We start from the raw sequence: 16,738 nt of genomic DNA, 5'->3' as shown, positions 1-16,738 counted from the left end.
GAAAGTCTCGGCATATTTGGGTTTCTTCGAATCCATGCCAGATTCGAGCATGCAAAGCTCTGACCTGTGTCCATGAATGGTGAGGAGTTTGTTGGTGGTGCTAACCTCATCTAATTCGACGAGGTTTGGTCGGAAAACGAGATGGAAAACCTACAACTCGTCGAAAAAAATAGAGATGTGAGTTTTTGTCAAATAACACAGAGCTAGAGAAAGGGAGAGAGGAGAGAGAGACTGGAATCGAGAGGGAGTTGGACGGAAAAAAAAAGAGAGACTGGAATCGAGATGTCTAATTTGGGAGGAAGAGTGGGACGGAGAAGTGAAAAAAAAGAGGGAGAGAAAGAAGGAGGGAGTGACGGTGAAGGAAGGAAAAGAGGGAGAAAAGGATAGGATAATAATAAAATATTAATATTTATGAATTAAATGATATAATATTATTTATCCTGCTTTTTAGCTCGACAATCTCCATCTTAGTCTATTATAAGCCAATCCAGTTTAGTTTCTCAAGTTAGTCCAATCTGAGATAGTTTGATGCAACAAACGCACCCTTAGACTCTTAGGCGTCCTTGCTAGCTAATCCAAAATCAAGAGCCAAAATTCATTTGGTTCCAATACTTGCATGAAATCATAGTCGTCAGACCTATTTCAACAATCACGTATAAATGTTTTTCCAGGTTTATCAGATGTTCCCGAATGCACAAGAATAACATAAATGGACTATTCTTAATAATTCAGGCTCACAAAAATGAATCTATGTGAAGTTTTGTTTCGTTATGAGATTTACAATATTAAAGACGAGAGAGGGAAAACAATTAACGCTTCCAACTTCCCACTAATTAAGCAACCAAGAACATAAAACGATGAGACTCATTTCTCATTTCAATGAGTCCTCATCATATTTTACGTACACTTCACATTGCTTTATGTGATACATAAAATTACACGGGCACATACGTAGACAAGCTAATTGAGCTAGCCATGCAACTCAGACGTTATTCCATGCGCCGGGTTCTTGATCTTTGATTGGGTCGGGTTTCGTGGTGTGAAGCATGAAATTGCATGCTGCAACTGCCTCTGCAACTGTGAGATAAATCCATTGCCGACCTATTTTCTCGATCAACTCCGACTTGCTCATCTTCTTCATCACCTCACCTCCGGGGTTCGCCAATACAAGCTAATTGCATAAAACGAAACACGGTGTCAAATTTAGTGCTCTTTGTATATTAAAACTATTATTGACAATTTAATATAAAAAAAAAGTCACGATAAGAGAATGTAGACTATACCTGACGTCCCCTTCTATCAATTAGCTTCTTAACTTCTTCAAACATGCTAATTCCACTTGTGTCTATGTTAGCAACCGCTGCAAGGAATCAATTATAGGGTGATTAGTACCACTAATTGAATAATTTACCATTATTTTCTTTAAGGGAATTGATTAACACATGATTATTTTTTAATAATTTCCCTTACCACTCATATCCAATATCACATATTTTAAGCTACTTTCTCCTGCAAATTTTATCCTATCTTCCTCGTCATTAATCCACCTTGTAATCCTGAAAAAAATATAGCAGTTTAGGTCGACATCAAGCTTTAATTTCCTATTGATTACATGTAACACTGTTAATTTTCAGTTGTAAATTTTAAGTACCTTTCTCTTAAATAGTTAGTATTTGCAAAGTAAATGGGAGCATCAATCTCAAGTATCAGAATTCCAGGAATATTGCTTGCACTTTGGTACTGGTCAACATTTCTGTAATCCATGGAATTCGGAAGGTTTCCAAGAATAAAAGTCCTAGGCCTTGCCACAAACAAAAGCACCCTGATCACAGATATTGTTACCTGCATAAAGAAGTCAAACCATCGTAAGTTATTGACCCGTTGTTACCATAACACACAATAATTTTTCATTAGCACAGTGTAATTTCAGTGTGACATATATTAATACGAACTGCTACGACTAGGCCGATTTCAACGCTCCCAAAAACGACGCCAATGTACGCACTCATGCAGATGACGAAGTCAAACTTGTCAACCTTCCAGAGGTGGATTGCGGCTTCATAATCTATAAGGCCGAGCATGGCGGCGATTATGATGGCAGACAACACAACAAGGGGAGTGTAGTGGAACAATGGTGTGAGGAACAACAATGTGAACATCACCGCAATTGCCATGATAACGTTTGACATTGCCGTCTTGCATCCTGCATTGTTGTTCACTGCTGATCTGGAAAATGGCCCTGAAAATTATTGAAGAAATTTCATGTGATTAATGAGAGGAGATAATTAAGCATATGAATTTAATTAAAGGGCTCTTCACAAATATTAATCACAATTTCATTGTAAAAAACACTTCAAACACTGGTTTAATTAATAAAAACATTGGACTCAGTTGATATTGTACTAAACTATTATGTCGTTTGACGTTAATAGTTGATACATGATTCCTTTTTTTCTATACTAGTATACATGCATGATCCTAGAAGTGTTTCTCTTCAACAATAACAATTCTCAGGAGACTACACTAATTAGGTAATTAATATACCTGTAGTGAGGTAGCAAGAAGTGCAAGAACCAACAACGTTCATCATCCCAAAGGCAATCATCTCTTTGTTCCCATCGATGTGGTAATTCTTGAACATGGAAAAGCTTCTCCCAACTGCTATTCCTTCCTGCACATAATTATCAACAAAATTCCATAATCAATTTATTAACAACTTTAAGCTATTAATTAATTATGGTGCTTAGTGGTGTTAACCAATAATTAATACAGTAATCAAGAATTTAATTAAGATATATATACTTACGGCCAAAGCTATGATGCCCATGATGACACCGGCTTTAAAAGCTGTTGTGAGATAAGGAGACACAAACACAAAGTCTCCAAACGACAATGGATTAATCCCCTCCTTCAGCTTTCCTATCTGAATATATTCACCAGAAAATGCAGGCATTAATTAGAAATCGTTTGTCATCGTGTAAAAAACAAAAAGAAAAAAAAGGAATATTTATTTTTTTTTAAATTCCAAAAGAAATGAAAAGGAAAAGGTATTGAATCTATTGAGCATGACCTAGCAACCAGAACTGTCACATAATGCCATGTGAGATAGGGCAAAGTTAAGGTTCCACCCAGTCACTACCCAATGCTATTATTTGTGGGGAGTCGAATAATGTAGACGATACAGTGTTCGAACAATCATATTTCGGTTTGGCCCAATATTAAATTTGGTGGGGAGGTAGACCTACTTTGTATTTGTTTATGGTGGTCCAAACTGTTCCTAATGTCTTCTGCAAGTTAAGTGTACATGGATCCTCTTAGGATCCAGTTGTCCTAATCCACTAGTCAAATTATTCGGGTCATTGAAATTTGATCAAACGATTAAAGTTATAAGTTATACAGTGAACATTTGTTTGTAGCCGTTGTATCAAATTTCAATGACCCGGATAATTTGACTAGGTGGATTAGGACAACTGGATTCAGATAGGATCCATGTCCTTATGGGTGGTGATCACGGACTCCATGTATATGTTTGGGTGTTTGCACTTCTTGCCACGTAACGTGAGACATAGACAAATATATGTACGAGCATATATACGTGATGTCATGATAACATCTCTCGCATGAGAAAGATGGTTTTCCATGTGTGCCTTCGTGTGTATGTGATTTTCATGATGTGAGATGTAGACATACAACTATATACACTCGATGATATAAAAGAATCTAGTGCAAAAGAGGAGCAAAATATATATAGGACGGTCTCAACTCTCATGAGCTCTCTGTGTCTTGACCGTTTTAACTAGGTCTTAAGAGAGACTGACACATAACGCTACACGACTATTCCATGAAAGTTTTTTTCTTGTGAGGAGAGATTAGAGTTACGTGTTCCCTTTAGTTTGATGTGAGAGCTCACCACTTGAACGCCGTGTTTCTCAGCATGGAGGAGATAAACCAGAACGCTTCCCAAAACTACTGACGTCAAAGGTGCCATGGCTGATATCCAAAAGAGCTTAGGTTTCTTCTTGCTCTGCGTTATCATGTTGTCCAACATATAAAGACAAAGAAACTATATGAGCACATTAGGATTAATTTAAAATTTCACTTTTCGTCCTGCTTAAAAGTTACAACATAAACAAAACTAGAGCAATGATTCTAATGACAAAGCCAAGTATATATATTATTTTAAAAGTTCACTTGTCATGGATTAATTAAATTTTGTTATTATTTAATAAATCCTAGTATTACTTTAACATGCAGATGAAGATGGGCCGGGGTCATCATCTTTGAAAGTTTTTTAGTTGATGTTTGAAGTGGGAGCTGGTTAATTAGGGTTGAAATTTTTTTATATATACCTAAAAGTCGATTCCAAGCCATGAAAATTAGAGGGCTGGAAAAAGTGAGATGCAAAGCAGGTTCAAGAAGTGTTTTGATTAGGACATATGCATCCCATCCAGTGATGCTTTTCTATAAATTATTTAAGTAATGCCCCTCTTAATCCAATTGAATTATAACTTTTTTTTTTTTACTTTTAATTTTATGTTATTTAATTTTCTGGTTAAGTAGACATATAATTGCGCGACAGAAGAGAGCTTAATTTTCTGGTTAAGTAGACATATAATTGCGCGACAGAAGAGAGCTTAATTTTCTATAAGGTTAATTAAAACATGAAAGATATAAAGAATAAGCATTATAAAACAAAATAAGTATATGAAATTAATAAACAAGAAATTAAGATATGGTCGGTTCGATTCACTTACAAAATATTTTGTGGTGAGGAGGAAGAAAAGAAATAAACATCCCAAAACTCCGCTTTCCCATCTCCACTGCAACAACCATCAATCATTGTTAGATAGAAATAGAATTATATATACAATTAAAAAGCCAAAGATGCAAACTTTCTTGCTCAAATTCTTCTATGCCTATTGTTATTTCAACACATCATATGCCTTTTGAAATAAAAACACTTTAAACTTTAGAAAAATGCCCTGAACTTTTTCACTTTTTTCCTCAGCATGGCCACTCGGAGCTAGGTCAAGAATCGAACTCATCTTAGGATGACACAAAAAAGAGTTAAATTCCTTAATAACATTTTCTCATAAGTATATACAAATAATATTATCTTCACAATAACTGTCTAAGTCATATATAATTAGTCATATGTGACAAGATATATCATATATGACTTTAAAAACAATATTATATAGAACCTTAGCGTTAAGTTTCATTAATTTCCACTCATCTTTTTCCATTAATTGAAATTAAACATGTGGAAATGAATCAGTAAGTGTATGAGGTTTATAAAATTGTGATATTGGTTTATTTGTGTGGGTAACAAAGTGCAGGGAAGGGACAACAAACCTCATGTGTTTGGCTGAAAACAGAGCGCATAACTGACACTAAATCGGTCCCACGGGTGAAATGGTCAAGCCCTAGAATTCCTTTTAGCTGTTGCAGGCAAACCACTGTTGCTGCCCCCGCCATAAACCCTACTATCGTTGCATGTGATAAAAAATCTACAATAAACCCTAGCCTGCAATAATCCAGTCGAATCAAATTATATATCAATATATATATATACATATATAAATACACACAAAATTTATAAGCAAATTTGCGGCTCAGCTCTCCCCTAGAATATGAAATATATATAAAAACAGAAAAATAAATTCGGATTATAATTTTTATCTTCTTTCTATTCTTATCTTGTTTTTTATTTTTATTTTTATTTTTCCGATCTATATATGAAGCTATATGATCGATCATTGCCAAGTGATCGATCACTATCTATGCAGGATCTTGAATATATACGACCCGTTACAAAAATGAGCTTTACTGTGATCGAATCTCATTAGTCTATATTGAACTAGGACAAAGTTATTTCTCCTAAAAGACAAAAAAAACCAGAAAACAAGTACAATTTGAGATTGTCTTGTTGTTCCACTACAATTAATCATATGTTATTCTGTCTTTTTATGAAAAGTTAACCAGTTTGCTTCTAGCTACTCAGTATGTGGTATACCTCTTTTCTTAGAAGTGAGAGATCATAGGTTCGAATCTCGTAGATGGTGAATTCGATACCAAATTAGGCTGCCCATTGTGTGGCTTAGCCGAACTCATCATCCTTCTCCTAGTGTAAAAATATCGATATACTCACACAAAAAAAAAAGTTTGCTTCTATTTTTTTTAACCAAAAGATATTATCTATATTAAAGGGGAGGGGGAGGATTTAGCCTCACAATGGATTAGTAATAATGTGGTTCGAATTCGCCTTTGACGAGAATTGAACCTAAGACCTCTCACTTATAAGCGACGAAAAGAGGAATACTACTAGACCGTAGTACAAAAGAATCATTAGTAATTGCTAACCTCAACAAACCCAAGGAGGCTTGGAAAACTCCGGCAGAGAAGGTTGCGGTGAAGGCAAGGTGAAGATAAAGGGTAGGATTTTCTGCAGCATTGACCTCAGCCCCCAGCATTGAAGCTGTGAGAAGTGAGGTCACAGCCACAGTCCCCACAGCCAAATCTCTTGAGCTCCCCATCATGGCATAAATCAATGGTGGAACAAAGCTTGAATCTGCATTAGTAATTATTTTAATTAATAAACAAATAAAATCAATAATCTATCACAACCCAACTCGCACATGACACCTGTGACCTATAATTGTTATTAATCCATTCCCGTTAAAATTGGAGAAAAAAAAGATAATATCATTCCGATAGTATTGAGTTCTGAGTGCAGAACGACAAACTGGGAGCATGAATAACATGAAGGCAAAAAAGTGACTAATTTTGTTATAAAGGCTACTTACATAGGCCAAGAATTGGTGGCAAGTTAGCAAGCTTGGCATAGCTAATCCCCTGAGGGATCGCGAGGCTAGCGATGGTGATGCCGGAAATGAGATCTGATTTCAAGAACTCGAGTGTGTAGCGAGGCGCCCATTCGAGGATTGGAAAGAAGTACTGGAAGCCAAGAATGAATTTTCTTGAAGTAGTTTGGTTCTTAAACGGCCTTAATGGGTCATCAGGAAAGAAGGTCTCCTTGAGAGAAGACTTCAATGTTTTGATGAAAGGTTGATGCGGTGGGATCTCTACTCGGTGTAGAGAGTCCTCCACATTGGTTGAAGGGTACGCATAATCAGTACTCATAATAAAACGAAGGGGAAGTGATCTCCAAATAGCTAGCTAGGTACGAACAAATTAACGTGACACAATTTGTAAAAGTATTGAATGGAGTACAAATTTGGGTTATGCTAAATTTGGAGAAAGATTTGGAGAATGTGGTGGGAAGTAGGGTGAGAAATCAAGAAGCTGTGGAAAGTATTGAGAGAGGGAGAGGGAGAGAGAAATCAAAGCTGATTGTTAAGACTGAGAGGAGTGATTGCTTGTGGCAAATATATACAAGTGGAGGAAGGTAGCGTTTGATTAATTTTCTCAATATTTTTAAAGAGAATGTGTTGGGGGACCCACGATGGGGTATTTTATTAGTGATTACAGGGGGACAACACGTTTGTAAAGGTCTTCAAATATGTTAGCTGCATACCTTGTGCTCTATTTTGTTCACTTCTGCTCAGCTGAGAGAGGAGGCAAAATCCAGGAAGCTCACGTATACAAATACTATGGATCTTTTCTTCTTTTTAATTTTTAAAGGATTTTTTATTACAAGTGATAGTGTCACTGTACATTACACGAATAAGAAGAAAGGAGTGGTTTAACTCTTGAAAAGGAACGAATTGGGGAGAAATACCTAATAGGATTTGGATATGCATATATGGGCGTGGCCTACTCGTTATTTGCCACTATGGCATCACTTGTGAAGATGTGGTGCACTCTCATTGGTTGTTCTATTATATATCTATGAATCTCAATTGTTCTCAACACGTGTTGGCTTAAGACTAAGAGTGTTGATTAGTTTGTGGAAGACAGTTATTTGCAGGTAATTGCCATGCATCGAGTTTTGATATTCTCAGATTACCTAATTATTAAGGTATAACTTTTGGCACGTTTACCGACTTACCTGGATTGATCTCATCCCATACCCTTCCCATCCCTTCCTATTTATGTGATCATGGTTAAACTACGTCAACATTTTATATTGATTTTTTTATAGAAATAATAAGACAAAAAACAATGGGAATATAAAATGTTGACGTGGCTTAACCGTGACCACATAAATAGAAGGGATGGGAAGGGTATGAGATGAGGAGGGCAGACAATCCAGGTCCCTTAAAAATATAGAGAGAGGTTATGAATATGAGAAATTGTTTTTTTTTTATTTGGTCAAATGATATATTTTTTTAGATTAGATGTTGAATTAGTCATCAACGAGATTTAAACCCACACCATCATGCTAAAACTTAACATATTTTCACCACTACGTTAAAAGGCCACTTGCAAGAAATCGTTAATAGGGAAAGAAAGATTGGTAAGAAATCCAATATTCCACCTAATTAATTATTCTCTGTTTTTTAAGTATTACATATGTGAGAGGAACATCTCAGAAATCATGAATTAACATAATTCTAATTCCTATTTCTAGCATATAGTAATTAAATAAACATGTGTCACAAAACTTATGATCTCATCAAACTCATTTCGTATTATCTCTAGCTTATCGTATTTATCTTCAGAATAAAATTGGCATATTGGTTCATGAACTTATTACAATGTGGAGTAATGTTTTTTTTTTTGGTAACACCTCAACCTAAAATTAAAGGATTTAAGAGGAAAAAAGGGACCGAAGTGTAACTGAATTACACAATGTGGAGTAATGATTTTTTTGAGTAACACTTCAACCTAAAACAAAAGTTCAAGGTCCAGCTCACAATTTTTAGTTTAGTTCCATGGTATGTACAAAATGGAAAGGGATCCTCTCCGGATCCCTTTCTCCTAATCTATCAGGTCTAGGGATCCGGACCATTGAAATTTGATCCAACGGTTATAAATAGAGATCCACTTTAAAAGTTATAATAACTTTAGTCGTTGAATTAAATTTCAATGATCTAGATTCTAGAACTTAATGAATTAGGAGGAATGGATCCGAAAAAGATCCCTTTCCGTACATAGTAACTCGGCTGGTTTGACTGGATTATTAATAATAATATTCTTAATTCAAACTTAAGAGTGCCAAAAATTGCTTGATTTTTAAGGTGTATATGTTAATGTATATTCATGTAGGGAGCAGTCAAATCATCAAAGTTGGTAATCATCATTCTTTTCTTTTTCGGCAGACTGAGAAAATCATTCTTAATTTGCGCACTTTTATAATTGCATCCATGCTTACGTGATCTTAATTAATTACCTTTCCTTTTTAAGTAATTGTATATGTCATTTTACAAAACTTTTTCTACCCCTGAATATCCTCTCTCTCATGTGAAAAACACATGACTCCTAAGACATATATAAAGAAAGGTAGTATCTTTTCATATATTCATTTTTACTTTTTACATATTTTTTTAGGGAAGTGTTAAAAATTTCATTTTACACTCCTCACAAGTGTATTTTACTTTCTAAATATAGAAAGTTTGAAGTGTTCAATGAGAAATTTAGAATATCAATAACAATTTCATTTTTTAATTTTTTTATTGTCAGATCGAATAAATTGAAGATAATCAATGAAAAAATAATTAACAAAAGTGTGTGAGAAATAAAAATAAATGTGGTAATAATGCTTTCCATAAGAAAAAAAGAGGATACATATATATATATATATATATATATATATATATTTTTTTTTTTTTTTAACCAATGAATTTGTTATATTAGATATTAAATTAAGGAGTCGATGAGATTTGAACCTAGCTATACCGTGGTGCAAGGGCAACACTCTTCTTCACCACTGTGGTAGAGGGCTCACTTGCAGAGGATATTTGTCTTTACATGCACAGTTATGTCGAAAGTAATGTTCTACACTAAAGAATTAGTGCTCATTTTAAAATATTGTATCAGAGAGATTATTCACGTGTTAAGTTTAACAATCATAAATCAAGTATTGTTTTGAAACAAAATAAGTTAGCCTTTTGATACGAATATTCACCTTGTCGAGTACCAAATTAAAAACCATTAACGGATTTGCCAACTTGATCCAAAACAGGGCTGATCTGATCATTCTCAGTCACAAATTCATCGAATTAATCAATCAAAATAGGGGTCAAATTTGAAATGCTCTTCAGCTGCTGGTTACCTGCGTAAAGCATATAAAGTGTTACTTTTTGAAACGTCTTACGTCCTTATATTCTGCTGACTTGCGAGGACTAAATTGATGCGACAGCACTTCTCTCCACTGGTAGTAGATCGACAATGAACTAATATCTTTATAGTAAATATTATTCGAGGATATGTCATCCTTGACAATGATTAAGTACGAGTCGTAAACTCACGAAGCCAACTCTATTAAGCAGATGGGTTTCAACGAGGGGAGACAAATTAATACAAAATAATATTACTGAACCAAAATTCCAGTTGATGATATATATATATATATATATATATATATATCTTGTGTTTGTGACAGTATCACGGGCATGAGGGTGTGTCCCAGAATACAAAGTGGGACAACTAATTAAGGTTATCTAAAGACAAAAACTATCTTCTCATGCATAATAACAAGCCTATGCCCAGCACAATACTTTGACAAAATGATCCCATATATGTTGAACCGCATTATATATTTATTTTATTTGCCCCTCAGGCTTTCAAAATAGCGTAATACAAATTGAATTTTGATTCTAATTTTAAAAGAATCCATACACTTAGAGTGATTCTAATTATTATTGAACTCATGAGCTTGATTATACTAGTAAAATAAACCCCTTGCGCGAAGAAACAAATATATGAAATTTTAAACTTCGTCGTGCAATATGTTAAAAAAAATAATTTTTTTTTTTTAAAAACTTGCGCGACGAAATCTAAATATTTCATCGCCTAAACCCAATTTATTTTCTTTTTTATTTAATTTTTTATTTTAAATTGTAAAATAAATTATTTTCATAGTTTTTATTATTTTTTACAAGCTTTGCGCGGCAAATATTAATATTTCATTGCTTAAACTCTATTTATTTTATTTTTATTTAATTTTATATTGTTAACCTAAATTATTTTCTTTGCACGACGAATCAACAATTCATGTGACGATCCGTCCCTAATGTTCATATGTAATTTCTCCCTGAATATGCAATTTGACGATTATGCCCTTATTGGCAAGTGACGTGGACGTATTCTTATCGCTTTCATTTTATTTCTCGCTATCGCATTTAAATTGTACGCTAGTACGAGTCGGCGTAGATTTTAAAGTGTAAAAATATCTTCTTCGGATATATTTCGATTTCCTTTTACCGTAGGAAATCTGAAACCCTATCCCTTGGATTCCCTTTTTATCCTACCCATGCATCCCCTCCAATTTTCACTCTCCCACCAATCCCATCTCTCCCTCATTTCTGTCCCCCAATCAGAAAAGCAACCCTCACATCTATCTCTCTCTCTTTCTATCTCTTCTCTCTCTCTCCCTCGTCGAGCTCTCTCATCTTCTCTGCAACCTTCACAAAACCACACCAAAACACACAAACGTGACACACAAACTACACCATCATGCTTGTTACACCCACCCCTAATTTAAATTGTATTTTCACTAAGTTTGAGATTATCTTACTTTTAAAATGGTTTTTGGGTCTTAAATGGTGTGCCCAAGGGCCCACCCCTGTTTTGTCCCCTGGTTCCCTTTGCTTTTTCTTTTATTTTTTTGAAAGTCTTCCTCTTTCTCTCTTTTCCCTCACTCTCCCTCATCACTCTCTCTCTGCGCTCTCTCTATCTCAGCTCCTCCGAGAGCTTTTCTTCCCAACAAACAACACCACAACAACATCAACATCTCCATTAGCACCCTAGTGAGCTTAGAATTGAAGAAAGAACACCCCAAACCCTTCTCTTCTTTTCGGCCGGTACTGTTCATCGTCTTCCCCGATGAGTTTCTTGATTTTTCAACGTTGGTAAGCTTCTAAAAACCCTTGGGATGTGTTTTAGGGTTTGAAGCTTGTTTTAAGTGGTGTATACGTTTGAATCACAGAAAATAGCTCGGGAAAGCTTTTCCAAATTTTCCGGCGAGCACCGCCACTTTTGAGGCAATTTCCGGTCAAACTACGGGGAGTTGGCCGGCGTGAAAGCTATCAATCTCTTTGTCTCACTGAGTACTATAACTTTCCTTTTTGTTTCACCCAATTTCGTTGAGTATTGAAGACGTTATACTCATTTGAGTCTTACCCAGTTTTCGGCGAGTCCGACGGCTTTCGAGGCGTTTTCCGGTCAAACCACGACGAGTTAGACGTCGTGCAAGGTATTATTCTCTTTATCTCTTCGAGGGCTACAACTTTTGTTTTTGTCTCGCTTGATTTCGTTGAGTATTGACAAAGTTATGAGCGTATAAAGTTAGAGAACTTTCCGACCGAATTCCGGCCTTCTTCTTCCTTGGGTCCGGCGACCCACCAAACCCAGGCCCTTTGGGCCTTTCCTGCCGAGCCCAACCCAAACCCATTTTTTTTTCTTATTTTTTTGGTTTTATTAAATTGTTTTAAGTTAATGGCCCTTTGGGCTGTTTGTGTTGAAGCCCCAAAGACCTAAGCCTTCAGACTGTCTCTCTCTCCCTTAGGCCCTTGGCCTTGGGGCCGGGCTTTAAGCCCATTTCCTTAAAATCCTAATCCCAATTCCCTAAAGCCATAAACCCTTTTAGTTTAAAAACCTTAAACCCAAATATTTATCCTAGGCCTTTTATCAACCTAATTCCCTAACCCATTAGCCTAAACCCATTAACCTTTTAACCTAAACCTAAACCTTAACCGGTCCAAACCCTTTTTGGGGAATATTCCGTTAGGGAATATTCTAGGAATATTCTATTGACTTTTACAGAATTTATTCGGGACCCTTCTTAGGGTAATTCGACGTTCTGAATCCGTTTTCAATGTCCATTTTCCCAAATTCAATTGTTATATAGAGTTTTATTAATTGGACCCTTTATGTGCTTAGGGGCAATTATCTGTGGCGTTCCTTCTTCGATAGGTTGCGTGACTCTTCGGCGGCGAAGTACTGTGAGTGGACCCCTTCTAAAAATGCATGTTTTAATAGTAGAAATGCATACCTGAAAGACATGATTTAATGATTATGTTTTATGAAACACTTTGAGATAACATGCTTACTAAGGCTAGTTTGAATTATTACTATTTTTCCTATAACCCATGTTCTTATAGAATATCCGATGGATGACGATATGATATTTAAAACATGTTTTGAACACCTCTTTATAGTATAGATGATGGATGACTTTATACTATGAAGTTGCTTTTCAATATATATATATGTTCAGTGGTTTTGTACCTACCTAGTGGTCCTTTCCACTACGGGACATAGGGATAGATTCCGGTCCGTCCCGGGCGACGGTTTAGTGTTGGCATAGGGCCTGGAGTGTGTTTCCTCTGGCTATTTAGCACAGGGACGGGGAGCCGGCATGGGGCCTGAAGTGTATTTTCCTTTGACTGTCTGCTCAGAGACGGGGAGCCGACATGGGACCTGGGGGTTATCGGACAATTCACTAGTGATTATTATATATACAAGTTATGATTTGAGACATTGCACAACATGCTAGGTTTCAGAAAGCCTATGTTTATCATTATATATGTGTTTTCATAAAACCTGGGGGTTAGTACATTGATAACTGTTTTACTATTTATATATCAAATTGGTCCACTCATGTTTGTTTTGCGCCTCCTTCAGGACTTAGAATCGAGGTATACAATCCCGGCATCCAGGCACTACCGCCTCGGTATCTTCGAGTCCTCTCGGTATAGGATCCATCCTTTGTTTCATTCAATTTTATATTATTTCTTTCGGTGTTCTAGTTAGTCGTATGCTTTGAACACGTTCCTTAAATGCATATTCTTTATTCTTTTATATTTATAAACCTTATCAATTCCTTGTTTTCAACATTTGCACTCAATAAATGGCTTTCGTCACCCTCGGGTGTCGGCCAGCACGTGCCTATCCTGGTATTCGAGGAAATATCAGGATCGGGGCGTGTCAGATTGGTATTAGAGCGTGGTTTGTTCAGAGCATACTTAGGATCTTCTCTTACTAAAGTAGTGTGTCGATTTTGACATCATTTGGATGTCAGAACTTCTAGATTTGGTGCCATTCGGCGTAGTTGTGCGAACTTTTCTCTATTTCAATTGTCACATTCTGGTTGAAATATAAGAATTCGTGTTGGGATTGTGCCTCATCGGTGACGTGTTTGATTTGTTGGACGACTTTCAACATCGGATCGATTCTCTGCGGCATGCATTCACTGGGAATGGTGTGCAGAGTCGGTGTTAATTAGAAGTGACGTGTTTTAGAAATCTCAGTTTGAGGAAGTCTAGTCAAGACCAACTGTAGATCCGAAATGGCGATGCCACTCTGCAACATGCGTTCCCTAGGAATTACGGGTAGAGTCGGCTCTACATCGAAATCTTGGGAAGCGGAAAAATCTTGGCAGTACGAATTGACTAAGACCAACTGGAGTTATGAAGCGGTGTTGTACTCTGCGACATGCGTTCCCTAGGAATGACGGGTAGAGTCATATCTCTTGGAAATTACTCGAAACTTTTGAAATGCATATTGAGGAAGCGAGTAAGTGCTAGTTGTGACGACGGTTAGTAGGTGGTAGTTGGTGGGAGCAAATCAATGTTCTCAAACTCATTACCACTGAAGAAATTCATGTGAATCTTTATAACAATTCTCGGTGATTGTTTTATCGATTACCTTCTTGTTTATTCCAACGACGAAGTCAAGTTCATTGACCTTTGACCGTCAGCTTCACATCAAATCCTTCGAGAGTTGACTTTGTCTAGAGATTACACTTTTCTTAGGAAACTCCTTGGTAGCAGATGTTATTCCCATCAATTTCCCAAAATGGAGTTACAATTCTTGTTGTTGTGGTAGTTGGACTTGGATGATGAAGATCCAATCTTGTTTGGATAATTAAACTCCTTGAACTTCACCTGGGTTTGGTACTCGGTGGTAAAACCCTAGTGCCTTGTCCACGAACTTTTCGGTAGAGGTGAACTTAGCCTCTTGTTTGTAGCTCAACTGACTAATGTTCTTGTCCATTAACTGTTCAACCTTGTAATTTTCAGTGTAATGGCTTGAGACTTTACCATATTCATCATTGTACGAAGATCGAACTTTACTCTGAACTTCTCTGGACTCATTAAGCTTTGGTTTGCTCAGAGGCATCACTTTAAGGTAGCCAATTGTGTCACTGCATACATTCGCAGGTTGCTTTATATCTTTCTTCTTCGTCATTTTGTTGATTCAGAGGTTCTATGTTTAATTTTTGAACTTTGAAACAGCTCTCACAAAGTATCGTGAATTGCGAAATGTCTTTGACCTCGTCAAATCTTATTAACAGTTCTTAACTATTCTTGAGCTTAGACCTATTTCCTTTTGGCTAAGAAATCAATTGACCTTACTATGATGATTTACCAAATAATCAGAAATAGTGACTTCTATTTCTGCATATTTACCTTCCTTTGTTTGTTTGTTTCTCAATGTGAACTGGATCATGCCGGAACATTATACGGAAGGTGTAAAAAAAAAAAAAACATTTGTTCTCGACATGGTTCCTGGTTCAAATCTCAATATCTTGTACTCTAGATTTTAATGGACTTGTTTTGACCTTCAAATTCTTGAGTATTCTTTCAGCCTTCTCGGCACGGCTTTTCGCTCAATCAGTGAAGAATTCATGATCGATCGTTTCAGTGAAAGTGTGCACCCAGTTCATTTCGGTTCGGATAAGAACGATAGGAGCATAACCTTTTTCACAAGCTTGCCAGACTTACCATAAAGAGTTCATCGTGAGTGTGAAGTTTGAGTTGTCTTTTGGTAAGAGACTGGTGAAGATTGTGGTGCAGATGATTAGCAGATTATATCACTATCTTCACGCTGAATCGAATAGTCACCACTCATTATCTTGCTACAATTCATAACCATCATATCTTACTCTGGTAGACCTTTTCGATGATGTGATGTGTTCACCTCAACGCAGCTTTCCACTATGTCGCACCAGCATCATTCGGTTCACAAGCATGTGGGCGTGAGGTTTGAGCGGTCTTTTAGTAAGAGTTGGTCGAAAGTTTTAGTACAGAAGGTCATCATATTGTATCACCATCTTACTATAATTCATGGGCCTCACATCGATTATTTTCCAACAATATGTGTTCGTCTCAATGCATATTTCCATTGCTTCACTTCTGAAACTTATTGTTGTGAGTATGTGGATGTTGAAACACTTCTAGCAGATCTGTTTGGTGCATTCTGGGATGGCACTACAGCATGGTCGAGGTGAGAATTGGATAATCTTTACACTTCTCTCAAAAAGTGTGTATTCTCTTTTGTTTTTAGGTTGACCATTTACGAGTTGTTCTTCTTTCCACCAACTTTGACCTTGTTGACTAAAAACCTGCAACTAAGCAAAAATGGAGAGGTGGATTGAGCATTGCAACAGTTCCCAAGAGATACTACTTGTTGGGAAAGGTGACTTATCGTTTTCTGATTGCTTGGCTCGAGCTTTTGGGTCTACTACTAACATGGTAGCCATTTCTTTTGAATCCCAAAGTACCGTGGCCAAGTGGGTTCTTCGTTGGCCAAACCCTGGAGTAGTTGGTCACATTTGGAAGAATTGAGGAAAATATGATGTTTGGTACTGGATAGAGTTTTACGACGATAA

The 16,738-nt window shown here is 36.4% G+C and overlaps 1 protein-coding gene across 1 annotated transcript; it reads right to left on the bottom strand.

Moving 5' to 3' along the window:
• Positions 1-809: 809 nt before the first annotated feature.
• On the bottom strand, positions 810-7,357 carry LOC103432413 (sulfate transporter 3.1). Its single transcript, XM_008370599.4, has 12 exons — positions 6,807-7,357; positions 6,364-6,571; positions 5,356-5,527; positions 4,755-4,820; positions 3,911-4,024; positions 2,807-2,923; positions 2,545-2,671; positions 1,953-2,239; positions 1,652-1,842; positions 1,471-1,556; positions 1,284-1,360; positions 810-1,171 (listed from the first exon to the last, which is right to left on the bottom strand). The coding sequence occupies exons 1-12, from the start codon at positions 7,141-7,143 to the stop codon at positions 983-985; spliced, it is 1,971 nt and encodes a 656-aa protein (XP_008368821.3). The 5' UTR covers positions 7,144-7,357; the 3' UTR covers positions 810-982.
• Positions 7,358-16,738: the final 9,381 nt, after the last annotated feature.

Source organism: Malus domestica, chromosome 03 (assembly GCF_042453785.1).
Source record: "Malus domestica chromosome 03, GDT2T_hap1".
NCBI classification, from domain to species: Eukaryota; Viridiplantae; Streptophyta; class Magnoliopsida; order Rosales; family Rosaceae; genus Malus; species Malus domestica.
This window is presented reverse-complemented; position numbering and strand designations above follow the sequence as displayed.